This window comes from Squalius cephalus (genome assembly GCF_949319135.1).
Source record: "Squalius cephalus genome assembly, chromosome: 5".
Classification (NCBI taxonomy): domain Eukaryota; kingdom Metazoa; phylum Chordata; class Actinopteri; order Cypriniformes; family Leuciscidae; genus Squalius; species Squalius cephalus.
The window spans coordinates 49,984,178-49,999,628 of NC_137126.1; the positions used below are offsets into that span (position 1 = coordinate 49,984,178).

At 37.3% G+C, this 15,451-nt stretch overlaps 1 protein-coding gene across 1 annotated transcript; it reads left to right on the top strand.

The window, feature by feature from the left end:
* On the top strand, positions 1-14,445 carry rab35a (RAB35, member RAS oncogene family a). Its single transcript, XM_079871936.1, has 6 exons — positions 1-264; positions 987-1,037; positions 1,478-1,601; positions 11,982-12,106; positions 13,631-13,755; positions 14,033-14,445. The coding sequence occupies exons 1-6, from the start codon at positions 213-215 to the stop codon at positions 14,159-14,161; spliced, it is 606 nt and encodes a 201-aa protein (XP_079728062.1). The 5' UTR covers positions 1-212; the 3' UTR covers positions 14,162-14,445.
* Positions 14,446-15,451: the final 1,006 nt, after the last annotated feature.

The following is a 15,451-nucleotide window of genomic DNA, read 5'->3' on the forward strand; positions in this document are numbered from 1 at the left end:
GTTTGTTTGAGCGGCTGCGAGCAGCGGCATCAGATCCGCCGTGAGTGTAGATGGGTGTGTGAGAGTCTCCGTCCGAAACACACACACATACACACACACACCGCTCAGAATAACCCGGGGAGACGATAAAGCTCATATACGACAGCCTCTCCGCCGGGAGAGGAGGAGCAGGAGGGTTTTGGGTCCTGAGCGGGCTCGTTGTGCGGGGGGCCATGGCGCGGGACTATGATTACCTCTTCAAGCTGCTCATCATCGGGGACAGCGGTAAGGAAACACCGGGGATGAGAAACGGAAACAGGCCTCAGTCGCTTACAACGACATTTACATTCACTATAACGACTTAACCCGGGCTTTTTGCGCTGGATACACTCGTAATGCAGACTTTGAGTGATTTGAGAGCTTATAAATGACATTGTTGTTGTTTCTACTTTAACTGATGTAATGGGCCTGTCAACTGAGTTTAGAGTCATTCAGTCTGGGGTGTGTTCTGAAAATCATTTTTATTATCTAATGAGGTAAAATATGAATATGTTACACTGATTAGCATATTATTTGAAGTGTATGTGACAGAATGGGTGTATGAACATCAAATGTGGGGTTAAATATTAAGCATTTGATTCATGAGGAAACATTATTTTAACTTAATGTTGAGATGTTGGCATGTAATGATACACACACACATACACACTTTCTCTCTTACACACACACACACTCACTCACTCACTCACTCACTCACTCACTCACTCACACACACACACACACACACACACACACACACTCTCTATTCAATTCAATTCTCTCTCTCACACACACTCACACTTTCTCTCTCACACACAAACACTCACTCCACTCACTCTCTCTCTCTCTCACACACACACACATACACTATAAAAGCACAGAAAGTGATTTTTCGACGACACAGCTCATGAATGTCATGTAATGTTTTGGGTGTAAAGCTGTGAACTCTAATGTGTGTGTGTCCACAGGTGTCGGCAAGAGCAGTTTACTCCTGAGATTCGCTGATAACACGTTTTCGGGTAGGATCAACACGTCACGTGTGCTTTTAACAAACATTAACTGTGAAAGAAGATACAGAGCCACATTACTGTCACTAAAACTGATTACTAACACACACACACACACACACACACACACACACACACACACACGGACACTGTTGTAGGTCATGCTGTTCTACATAATTTAATGCTGGTTAATGTCAGAAAGGTTACAGCGAGTAATAAAGGTTACAAATCTATGAAAAATAAGTATATCCATTGAGATGCATGCAGATTTATGGAGGGTTATGCTAAAAATTAGGGCTGCACAATATTGAAGAAAAATGCGATGTGCGATAACTCATTAAATAATGCATTAAATAATAATTATATTTCGATAATTTCGATATATTGTGCAGCCCTACTAAAAATACCAGCATGATTTAGTGATTTTTATGCTGATTTCTGTGTGGTTGCAGGAAGCTACATCACCACGATCGGCGTGGACTTCAAGATTCGCACGGTGGAAATAAACGGGGAGAAAGTCAAGTTGCAGATTTGGGATACAGCCGGACAGGAGAGATTCAGGACCATCACCTCCACGTGAGTCGCATTAAACTGATGCTTTCTGACACCGTGTGCTAAAAGGTTCTTCTCCATGTTGATCAGAGTGTTTGTCCTAACCAGGAGCGACGGCGACACACAACGATTCTATTGTAGAAACGGTTTCTATTTTTCTGCGACGTTGCGCTGGAACAACAAACACAAAGTGTGGCGATGATGATCTCAGGCACTGTTTATGTGCTTTATTTAATGTTAAAAGCGTGTCATGTGACTCTGAACATCATTTAGTGCTCCAGCTTTGAGGCTGTAAAAGCAACAGTGGATAATTCACCTCAGATCTTCAAATTAAACAAATGGAAACAAAAACGTTCAAACTGTGAACAAACAAGTGTATTCTTTGACAAAGATTGTTTGAGTAACTCAGTATGTATTTTATATAATGTTTAAATGGTGTAATATTTGTGAATTTGATTATGTAGCGACTTATCCATTTTAATGCGAGTGCCGTCGAGATTACTCTCTGGTGCCGCGAGACTCCGCCCACACGGTGTTCTGATTGGCTGACTCCGCCCACATGTTGTTTTGATTGGCTGACTCCGCCCACACGCTGTTTTGATTGGCTGACTCCACCCACACGCTGTTTTGATTGGCTGACTCCGCCCACACGCTGTTTTGATTGGCTGACTCCGCCCATACGCTGTTTTGATTGGCTGACTCCGCCCACACACTGTTTTCATTGGCTGACTCCACCCACACGTTGTTTTCATTGGCTGACTCCGCCCACACACTGTTTTGATTGGTTGACTCCGCCCACACGTTGTTTTGATTGGCTGACTCCGCCCACACACTGTTCTGATTGGCTGACTCCGCCCACACGCTGTTTTGATTGGCTGACTCCGCCCACACGCTGTTCAGATTGATTTTTACGCATCTCGCAGTCGCATCGCGTCTAGTGTGGACAGACGCATTATTTGTCGCTGGAGTCTTGGACACGGTGTAACATGCAGTTTTGAGAACAGCGTCGCATGAGTCCTAATGAGATGTTCATTTGCATTTATTCATTTACAAGACGCTTTTATCCAAATCGACTTACAAATGAGTATAATAGGAGCAGTTAAACTAACAATAGGACAACAATATGTAAGTGCTTATGACCCTTCCCAGTTTAGTCTAACCCAGTACAGGTTTTTTGTTTATTTTTATAAATAGATATAGAATAGAAGAGAAAATGTTCACATGCTAAAGTCAAACTCAGAGTGAAATCAGTCGAGTGTCCCGTGAGCATTGAATATGGAGCAAGAGTGTGTTCACTAACAGTCAAAAGTTTTGATTTAATTAAGTAAATGCGTGCGCTGTGTTTGAGAGTGAAGCGCTGTGTTCGTTTACACGTGATCCGCCGGTGTTTTCAGCGTCTCGATGATCATCCGCGCGGATCTGCTGTGAGTTTGAACATGCGTTCGGAACGAAACACGCGACACACATCTCCACAAACGTATAATGAGAAGCGCTGAGCAACTAAAGGATGGTTTAACGTTTGAAAAATAAAATAAAAAATAAGACAGCCATATTAATATTTATATATATTTATTTTTCTTTACAGTGAAATATTATTTAAATAATATTACTAATAATATTATAATATATAATTAATATATTATATTATATGTATATGAATTATATATCATTTTTTATATATTTTTTATATATAATTAATAAATATATGTATATATATGTGTATATATATATATATATATATATATATATATATATATATATATATATATATATATATATATTAATTAGTTAATATATTAAGATTATTATATATTAATATAATATTACAATTTATATTTTTAATAATTTATATATATATATTATTTTTTTTTATTTTTTTTTATAATATATTAAAAAATATATATTATGCAACAAAGAATGTCTCTTTTTGTATTTAATAATCATTAAAATAATAATATTATATTATAATTAAGGGTTTTTACGGTTGCGGTTTTACACCAAAATAAAAGTTGAATGATTTAACATTTGAAAATAAAAATGAAAATGAAAAATAAGACAGCCATATGAATATTAAATATATATTTTTTTCTTAAGTGGCCTATTATTATTTTACAGTGAAGTATAGGAATAATATTACTTATAATATATAATTTATATATATATATATATATATATATATATATATATATATATATATATATATATATATTAATTATATTAACTAATTAATTATATATATATAAAAATATATTATTTTATGTGTATATATATTAAATAATATTAATATATTAATATAATAATATATTACAATTTTTTTTTATTTAATAATCATATTATTTTATTATTCTTATTTTACAGCCATAGTATGGAAGCTTGTTTCCGCCACAAAATAAAACATTTTAAAAGATAATTGCGACTTTTTATCTCACAATTGCGAGATTTTTACATGTTATAAAGTCAGAATTGCGAGATATAAACTCGTAATTGCGTGTTATAAAGTCAGATTTGCGTGAAAAAGTCAGAATTCTGACTTTTTTTCTCACAATTGCAACTTTATATCACGCAATTCTGACTTTATAACACATAATTGCGAGTTTATATCTTGCAATTCTGACATCTTTTCTCAGAATTGTGAGATATAAAGTCCAATTCTAAGGAAAAAAAAGACGGATTTTTTTTTATTTATTTTTTTTACCTCCGAATAATTTGTATCTCACAATTCTGACTTTATAACACGCTTTTGCGACTTTATATCATGCAATTCTGACTTTATATCTCGCAATTGTGACTTTATTTCTCAGAATTGCGACTTTATTTCTCAGAATTGCGACTTTATTTCTCACAATTCTGACTTCATATCTCGCAATTGTGAGAAAAAAAGTCAGAATTGTGAGATAAAAAGTCGCAATTATTATTATTTATTTATTATTCAGTGGCGGAAACAAGCTTCCATAGCCATAGTGATATACGTATAATCACAAAAAAAAAAGCCAAATGGTGAGCCCTACAAACGAGCACAGCAAACCTGGGATTATTTTTTTTAAATTGCCTCGTGTGTGTCTGTGTGTGTGTGTGTGTGTGTGTGTGTGTGTGTGTGTCGTTTCCTTATCCTAATCTAACTGTGATTCTTAGAATACCATCGAGGAAATAAGTCTTAAAATTAGGTGTGTTTCAGTGGTAAAAGTAATATTTTTAGAGTGCAATCTAAATGTTCATTGAGATCTGATGAACGCCAGGCAAATGGAGACGCAGGTTTTGGAGTGTCTTGTTTCCTCTTTCAGTCTGTAGAGAAACCGCAGCCTTCCTTCTTCTGGTGCTCAGTACCTTCAGTTTCAGTGCATGATCCACTTCATGCCCTCACACACACGTTTGCACCAGAGCTGAAGCTAGACTATGAGGACGGCTGAGGGAAACTGCAGCATTAAAGCCTGTCGCTCTGTGAAGTGCCTGTTTTTAAGGACAAGTAAATGAAAACCTTCATGTTTCAAACCTTATCTTTTGAGGAAGACAAAAGGAGATGTTAAAATATCTCAATATTGATTGAAAAATCCCCACATTTTTTAGTTTTTTTCAATTAATGTGTAAATAAAACTTCACTAAACAATATTTGTTGTGCACTTACTCTCCAGTAATTATTATTATTTTTATTTATTGTCAGTTTCGTCACAGTAAGTTTTGAGTGTTTTTAATTATCATTTCTGACTACAAACAGCAGTTCAGTTTAATAGATCTGTGCTATTAAGCTTTGAACCTGAAATATTTCCAGATAAATCGCATTAAATGAGCTTTTTAATCAGAATCAAATCGATTTGTGAAATCCGTGTCACATAACACATTATAACGATATTTCTTTTCACATGTTTGTTAGACTTGGAGAATTAATGTAAACATTTAAACTCGTTTGTTCACAATTAAACTCCATGAGCTGCCTTTTAATTTAGGGAATCCATATTTTTCCCTAAATTCATTTTTTATCTCTTGTATGATTTACTACAAGTTTATATAAAATTGTAACAATTTAATCAAGCTTTTAAAATGTAATCAAATGAAAATATAACAGTGAATTAACATAAAAACTGCATTTCTCTGATAAGTAATAAGTAATGACTGTATACATTTAAAACATGGATGAAATAATTTCTTGGTTGTATGAAATTAAAACTAATAATATTATTTTTATTACTCTGAGAGGTGCATTTTAGTGTACAGCAGTGATGGCGATGTTTCTGTCAGAATTTCTTGAAGTTTGGCTGAACTTTTATTTTGACGGTTTGTCGTGAAGATTTTTCGGTGTATTTGACGGAAGTTTTTCTCAAATGAAACGAGAAAAAGCTTGTGAAGCGACAGCAGCTCGTGTGTGTGTGTGTGTTCATGTCCTCAGATACTGAGACGCAGTGTGTGTGTGTGTGTGTGTGTGTGTGTGTGTGTGTGTGTTCATGTCCTCAGATACTGAGACGTGTGTGTGTGTGTGTGTGTGTGTGTGTGTGTGTGTGTGTGTGTGTGTGTGTGTGTGTGTGTGTGTGTGTGTGTGTGTGTGTGTGTGTGTGTGTGTGTGTGTGAGTGTGTGTGTGAGTGTGTGTGAGTGTGTGTGAGTGTGTGTGAGTGTGTGAGTGTGTGTGAGTGTGTGTGAGTGTGTGTGAGTGTGTGTGTGTGTTTGAGTGTGTGTGAGAGAGAGAGTGTGAGTTTGAGTGTGTGTTTGAGTCTGTGTGAGTGTTTGAGTGTGTCTGTTTGAGTGTATGTGTGTGCGTTGAGAGTGTGCGTTGAGAGTGTGTGTTGAGTGTGTGTGTTGAAAGTGTGTGTTTTGTGAGAGTGAGTGTGTGTGTGTGTGAGGAGTGTGTGTGTGTGAGAAGAGTGTGTGTGTGTGAGAGAGAGTGTGTGTGTGAGAGTGAGTGTGTGTGAGTGTGTGTGAGTGTGTGTGAGTGTGTGTGTGTGTGTGAGATAGAGAGAGTGTGAGTTTGAGTGTGTGTGAGTGTTTGAGTGTGTTTGTGTGTTGAGAGTGTGTGTGTTTGAGTGTGTCTGTGTGTGTTGAAAGTGTGTGTTTGAGTGTGTGTGTGTGTGTGTGTGTGTGTGAGTGAGTGTGTGTGAGAGAGAGTGAGTAAGTCTGTGTGTGTTTGAGTGTGTTTGAGTGTGTTTGTGTGTTTGAGTGTGTTTGTGTGTTTGAGTGTGTTTGTGTGTTGAGTGTGTGTGTGTGAGTGTGTGTGTGTGAGTGCGTGTTATTGTGTGTTGAGAGTGTGTGTGTTGAGAGTGTGTGTGTGTTTGACTGTGTGTGTGTTTGAGTGTGTGCTTGTGTGCGTGTGTGTGTGCGTGCGTGTGTGTGTGCGTGCGTGCGTGTGCGTGCGTGCGTGTGTGTGCGTGTGTGTGTATGTGTGTGTGTCAGATGAATCCGCACCATTAATTCACACAGAAGTCATTATTAGCGACATGCACTGACGGCTGTTGTGGTGTTTAGATTAGTAGATTAATCCAGATCCAGGAAGAATGTCACATGTAAATCTGACTGCGATCTCGATATGATACGGTTCCTCAGCCTTTACACAGCCGGTGTGTGTCTTGAGCTGGCAGAACGGCTCTCTGACCAGCTGTGTGTTGGAGACGGGAGCGGGTCTGAGCTCCACAAAGACGCTGTTGATGGAGTCGCTGGTATGTGGAGCGCAGGGATGATCGTCACACGCTCTCCTATTAGAATAAGTGAATCTCAGGATCAGCTCACACACACACACACACACACTGCACCAGCTATCCACCAAATGAATGTTTTGACATGGGAACATCTGATGATGTTCACCACTTCCTGTCAGTGATGATGTCATTCACAGGAAGTGAAAGAGGCATTAGGAATCATTTAAACTGGATTGCTTGTCTCTTATTCACAACAGACTGAATATTATTAATATAATATTTCAATGTAAAGAAAAATAACAGACTGTTCCACTGTTTCAGTCAGGAGTTAAACTCGTACGGGCCGCTGAGAGCATGATCAGATGATCCAGAACTGAATCCGCACAGATCGGTGTGCATGCCGTGCGTTCCAGCCCAGTTTCTGCATTGAGTCCGTATAATCCTTTAAATCAGCGATTCTCAAACTTTTTTTTTTTTTTTTTGTCAGCCGAACCTTTTTTAGCTAAAATATTGACTTGACTTACTCCTCAAATTTAACATTTCAATAATTTAACAACAAATTTGCATGTTTGCAGTTCTTTGGGTGTTGATTAATGGTCACATGACGTGCACGTAAACAAATAAAATATTCCATCTTTTTTAGTAAGGGTTTTCAGGCCTGATAGCGCTCCGGCGCAAACAAAATTTGTTTTGTGTTTCCCATACACTACGAATGTGTTTCCCACACCGGCAGCGCGAAACATAGCCAAAGTCATGGAGTGCAACTTTATGAAGCCAGGGGAAGACACCAAACTTGTCGATAAAGGTGGATCAAACTTGATGAAAAAATTATCGCTAGCGAGCTCCAGTAGCTCGTGGCCTGATTTGAGGTAGCTCGCCAACATATTCGTTCATATATCGCGTCTTTTGCGCGCTCAAGTTCGTTCAAATGTAGGCGCGCGGTAAGCGGTAATAAACGCGCAGCGACGCGCTCGTTTTTTTCCATGTTTTTCGGTGGTGGAAATCCATTAGCCACTAAAACGTTTTTGTCGTTGTGGAGAGCGCAGAGCACGGTTGCATAGCAATGACAGACGATACGGGAAAATCGGACCTAATTTTACTATTAATAATAAAAGATAATCTAAAGTGCATTGTAAATGTCAGTAATTTATCTTTTTTTGACTCATTCTTTTTTATAAATAATAATTTAAAGGCTGAAATATGTGAGGTTTATCTTTTTATAAAAAACTTTTTTGTCAAAACTTTTTGAACTTGTACATGTTAGTATATAACATGCAAGACACTTTTAAAATCTGGCTATCATATTTAATGGTATTATTTTAATGTTTATGTAAACAAAAAGTGCATATTGATGCTTATTTTATTTGTTATTTGCTGGTTTTCGACATAAAACTTGGTGAATTGATTTCATTGTGTAGTATTAGTACTTTTTGAACAGGATTCTGTGATAACCGTGATCATTTTTGTCACTATAATCATGAAATGAAATGTTCATGCCATTTCATTTCTAGTTATGATCAACTATGATCAACTAATTATGTGTTTAATAGTATAATATGCAAAGTACAATTTTCTATAAAAAAAATTATATCTGATTCTGTTCTTTTCTTTGACACGCGTTGTTGGGTGTGGAACGTTACTAATGTGATTGCTTTATCTGTAAATTAAATTAATGCTTTTTCAATTACTGAATTCATTGAAATAAAATGAATTCTTCGATTTTAATATTTTTTTGGCAATGCGTCGTAGGTCTTAAATTTCAATCTTTATGGTCTTAAAATGTCTTAAAAAGGTCTTAAATTTGACTTACTGAAACCTGCTACTGTAATATAGGCTTGTATTGGGTTTGTTCATCTCATGTCTGAATGATGTCCATTTATATCCACAAAAGTCACAAGACTCTATCATTTAAGGGACTATTTATCAAAATGTTCTCCTAGGGGAGCACACCCCTGGATCCCGCTTGACAATTATGTTAATCAGGGCATATATCTTGGCTTAGGGGCCCGCTTACCTCACAGGGAAAAAAGTTCAGGCTCAGGATTTTTTTCTACTATCACCCCTGGGTTTTATTTTATGATTAATTTAATTTATTTAAATTTTACATTTTTATGACTTATTAGCTTTTCGTTAGGGATGCACGATATATCGGCCACTAGATCGGTATCAGCCTATATATTTACATTTTTAATGTTATCGGCCTGATAAGAACATTTGGCCGATTAAAGCTGATAAATAATGTTTTATTTCCTCCAGCTGAGACATGATTATGGGTGTAATAATACACTGACATGCTTTGATGCATCGACCTAACGTCTAACGGTGTGATGCACCGATGCCACACTTAAAATATCCAGATATTAGGGCTGGGACGACACACCCATCTCCCGATTCTATCACGATACTTGGGTGCCGATACGAAATGTATTGTGATTTTATTTTTTTTTTATTTTTTTTTAGAATTGCGAGATTTCTACAAGTATTGCGATTCGATATAGCAATATATTGCAATTTTTTAACACTAGACCATCGGAAAAAGTTAAATCATACACTTACACAGACTGTACATGAGTCTCTGGCTTTTATTTCAGAAGCATCATACATTACTACATTCTCCTGAATAAATGATTCAATAACAAATGAAGAGTTCAGATGCAAAAGCCTCTAAGTGCCATCTGAAATTTTCTTCTAAAATTATCATTTTTTTATCAAGCTTGTATATTTAAGTTCAGTAATTTCACTTAAATGACAAATAATAGGTAATTTTCAATACCATTTAAGTGAAATTACTGAATTTAAATATACAAGCTTGATAAAAAATGATCATTTTAGAAGAAAATTTCAGATGGCACTTAGAGGCTTTTGCATCTGAACTCTTCAAATACATTTTTTAACAGTCACTTGTCACAATGTAATCGATAAATGCGTTATTTTAAGCACCAAGTTGCCAATCAAAAAGCACCAATCAAAAGCTGATTTTGATCGCTACCGTAGACACATCAGTGTTCATATTTGAACTTTAAACTTTTATCCAAGTACTTCTATGATCATTTTAACAATTGCATCACAGAAATAATGATCCTATGAGGTTGAAAAGGCTGTTTGTGAAGCGGTTCATGACGACTCTCTCCGGGCCAGACAGGCGGATTGAAAGATGGTGTGTGTGTTTGAATGGAGATCACAGTCTTTTAAAGATGAAGCGTGCAGCTCTACTGTCTTCTCTCTCTCAGCATATGAGCAGTCTCACGTCTCTTCTACGCCTCCACTTGGGATATTACACCACTAAACACTCATAAGGCGCGTTTCCATTAAAGATTTGCGCAAAACTTTTTTTTTTTTTTTTTTTTTAAATATTGATAAAAAACTATTGCGAAATGACGGTGTTTCCATTGACCGATGTTATGCGACTAAAACGTAATTTTTTTCCTCTCGCAATAAGTCATTCCAAAAATCATGGCAACGGACGTTGGTAAGTTTATATATATCACAGCCACGTACCGCACTAGACATTATTATTATTAATGGAAGGAAACGTAGGCGTGTTATCCAAGCATTAATGGCAAGGAAAGACCCTTATGAGCGGCTCATATGAGGAGTTTCTGGGTGTTTCTCCCTCAGATCTGCTTCAAGGTCTTGATTGTGGCATTTCTTTGAGGTTTAGAATCCAGTATTTCTGTAATTCTTTAGTCTTTTATGAATTTAATAAAGAGCTCTGTCTCGTATTCTGTCCAAACATTACGTCAGGTGACTGTAAATGCGCAAAAACTGTTTCCACTGCAGTTTTGCGAAATATTCCTTTTTCGAATCGCCTGAAAGACCCCCTCATGCGAGCGGAAAAACTGTTTTGCGATAAATGGGAGTTTTTGCGAAATTGACGTGTTTCCATTGGGCGTATTTTCAATTCGCAATTTCAATTTGCGCAATTTGAAGGGTAATGGAAACGCGGCTATAGATAATGACACATGTCATCCTCTGTTGGAACGAAAGTGGCTAACTTCTGTCAACCTCGTCTACAAGCAAGGACAAAAATAAAGCAATTGAATTTGAATTAATATCGATTCTGGAATAAAAAAATCGATTTTAGATTCGAAAAATAAATGAATTGCGATAGCCAGGTGAATCGATTTTTTTTCTCCCAGCCTCTTATATGGTACCTTTATTTTGACACTCTCCACATCCTCACGTAACGTCCATTTACGCATTTCCGCCAAAGCACGCATTTTCATTTACTCCCCGTACTGTCCGCCGGTGTGTCTTTAACGTTAATTTTCTCAGCTGAAATAGACGCCTGACAAGATTGACTGAACCCTAATAGCGCCAGTCTTTTCTTCCATATTGTGACGTATATCCGCTTCTGGAACAAGATCAGATGTGGGCGGGGCTTGATTGTGCCTGTGGGGAATTGATTGGATGGTTGTGGTTTGCTATTGGCTGATCTCATGTGAGTGACAGGTTATAGCTCCGCCCTCGTCGTCAGAGAAGAGATTCTGCAAGAGGAAGTTATTCTCATTCAAGATTATTAAAACTTTAATGATGTGAAAGGATGAATCATTTAAAGTAGCGATATTCCATTAAAAATAAGAACCGTCCAGTTTGATTTCATGTTGACTAACTTTAAAACTTTTATAAATGTAGTTTTTATTGTGTACATTTTTTTCTGTTTTCATTTGTTTCTCGCAACGAATCTACTGGAATGGCACTGAATTATTGTTGATCAGTGTGTCTGTGGCTGATCTCAGATCAGGACTTTTATTGTGTTTGTTTGTGTCATGTGATCTCTTTCAGGTACTACAGAGGCACACACGGCGTTATAGTGGTTTATGACGTCAGCAGCGCCGAGTCGTTCGTGAACGTCAAACGCTGGCTTCATGAAATCAATCAAAACTGTGACGACGTTTGTCGAATATTAGGTAAATAGATTGTTGCTTTTTGGATGAATTTCACAAAGAAATGTCCTGGTCCTCCTGTTGCACACATTTTTCTCCTTAAAGATTTATAAGAGACAGTATTTTAAATATTTAAGATGTTTTTCAGCTTTTTCTCTCCAATAGCTCAAATACATTTATAAAAGTATTAATGTTTCATGGATCTCTTAATTAATTTGTGCTTGTAAAAAGTGCACGCACAATTTTAATGTTATGCGTACATGGTTATAATGCTATTAATGTGATATGAAATTTCTATTTGTGCATGTTTTTATAGTTGATGACGTGGAATATAGTTTTATATATTAATTTAAAGGGCTTTTTTTTAAAGAATGGTCAAATTAATCTCAACTGCCTATGAAGAAAGTTATGGTCATTTTTTTGTTTTTTATACTATTAATTCTTTATTTTATGAGATATTGTTTGGAAGAAAATGTGTTTAATTGAATTAATTACATGATACAAAAAAAAATCATAAAAAGAATAGTCCTAAAAATAGACATAATATTCTTTATCTTTAGTCTATTTCTTTAATGTTTAATATTTTGGAGATGAAATAAGAATTTGACATTTTTTTTATGGTATTTTATCAGATTCAGCCTTTTAGCATGTTATGAACTCTTGATGATCAGTGTGTGGTTACTTTGCTGTTAATTAAAGGTGCAGTAAGCGATTTCTGAGAAACACTGTTGATATTTGAAATCCAATATTTGAATTGGTTCACGCTCTCTCCTCCCCATCATGAGTGGACAATGACACTCTCCTCCCCATCATGAGCCCCCTACTGCTGATTGGCTCACTCTCTCCTCCCCCATCATGAGTGGACACGCCCCCTACTGCTGATTGGCTCACTCTCTCTCCTCCCCCATCATGTGGACTTGCCCCCTACTGCTGATTGGCTCACTCCCCCCCCCCCCCCCATCATGAGTGGACACTCCCCCTACTGCTGATTGGCTCGCTCTCTCCTCCCCCATCTTGAGTGGACACGCCCCCTACTGGTGATTGGCTCACTCTGTCCTCCCCCATCATGCGTGGACACGCCCCCTACTGATGATTGGCTCACTCTCTCCTCCCCCATCATGTGTTGGCACGCCCCCTACTGCTGATTGGCTCACTCTCTCCTCCCGCATCCTGAGTAGACACGCCCCCTACTGCTGATTGGCTCACTCTGTCCTCCCCCATCATGAGTGGACACGCCCCCCACTGCTGATTGGCTCACTCTGTCCTCCCCCATCATGAGTAGACACGCCCCCTACTGCTGATTGGCTCACTCTGTCCTCCCCCATCATGAGTGGACACGCCCCCCACTGCTGATTGGCTCACTCTGTCCTCCCCCATCATGAGTGGACACGCCCCCTACTGCTGATTGGCTACAAGAGTGTTGTGCTGCTCGGTCCAATCCACTTTCAAAAGCGTTTCTCAGAAATCTCCTACTGCACCTTTAAGATGTGACTGTTGTTTTTGTTATTGGTTATATTTGGTTTTAATGGTCATGTGGTCTGAATTCAGTGGGTAATAAGAATGACGACCCCGCCTCTAAAGTGGTGGAGACCAATGACGCGCAGAAGTTTGCGGAGCAGATGGGCATCCGACTGTTCGAGACCAGCGCCAAGGAGAACGTCAACGTGGAGGATGTAAGTTTACACATATATATCTACATCCATGTGAATATTATCAAGTTACTTAAAAAGTTTAATGTAACAATGGCTGCGTTTACATGCATTTGGAGCTCTGAAAGCAGGATGGATTCTGATTGGCTGTCATTGTTTTTATTGTTCATCAACTTCACTCTGAATGTGATTCCAATGATATTGTCTAGTCTGGTCTTTTGTTTCATATAATTTTTAGAAGACATCTAACGTTCAGAAATGCCTTGTTTTCATTGATTCACTCTGTGTGTCTTCATGTCAGATGTTCAACTGCGTCACTGAGCTCGTCCTGAAGACCCGGAAGGAGTCGGTGGCCAAACAACAGCAGCAACAGCAGAGCGAAGTGGTCAAACTGAGTAAGAGCAGCAAACGCAAGAAGAAATGCTGCTAATGGACTGGACACACACACACACACACACACACACTTACTCACACACACACACACACTCTTAGACAAAACGCCACTGAACTGACAAGAGAACTTAACATACTTCAACCAACCCGTCAGAGACTAGTAATGAGAGATATATCTAGAGATTTACTAATGAGCCCGTTTGGACTTCGGGAGGCGAACAAGCTCAGATGTTTTAGCCGGAGTGGATTCAAGTGGCATCGCACTTTTGTCTTTCTTTCCTGCCACGAGAATTTTAAAATGGAGAACGAAATGTTTTCTCTCTTCATGCATCTTCATCGTCCACGTTTCGCGCGGCTGTGGGATCAAAACCAGCGAGGCCCAGCGTGAGTGTCGGTGTGGCCAATCAGGACGTCGGAGAACATCACATGTCTTCATGCTCTCGTTATTGACGGCCACTTTATGGACCAAACATGTGCTGATCTGCCAACCGCCGAGAGACACTCGGTTTGCCTTTTGCTTTCTCTTTTGTCTTTCGTTTTTGTAAAATTGTATTTTTTTACTAACAAATCATACAATCAAACACACGGTAGCATTTAGGGAATCTCACTGGAAGCTCGTTTTCGCCACCAAATAGAAAAATAATAATAATAATAATAATGGTAATTGCATCTCAACTTTGTCTTGGACTGACTTGGAATCGACAGTTTATGAGAAGTCAGAATTGTGAGTTTATATTTAAATTTATATATAAAAAGTGTATATATAAAAAAAGTCAGAATTGCGAGATATAAACTCACAGTAATAATTTTTCCCCAATTTTTTTATGTCTCAATTCGGAGAAAAAAAGTCAGAATTATCTATAAAAAAAGTTAGAATTGCAAGATATGAACTCCGTTGCAAGAAAAAGTAAAAAAAAAACTCAATTGTTTATATCTCACACGTCTGAGAAAAAGTCAGAATTGCAAGTTTATATAAAAAAGGTCAGAATTGTGAGATATAAACAACAGAAAAAATACTTTTTTATAGATAATTTCGTCCTTTTTTTATATAAACTCACAATTCTGACTTTTTTCTTACAACCGCAATTCAGATTTTTCTCTCTCAATTGTTTATATCTCACAATATCATGAAAAAGTCAGAATTGCAAGTGTATATAAAAAAAGGTCAGAATTATCTGTAAAGAAAACAAGTGCAAATTTTTTATTTTTTTGAGAAAAAAATCTGAATTGCAAGTTTATAATAAAAAAGGTCAGAATTGCGAGATATAAACTCAAAGTAATATTTTTTTATCCCAATTTTTTGGAGAAAGAAAGTCAGAATTGGCTA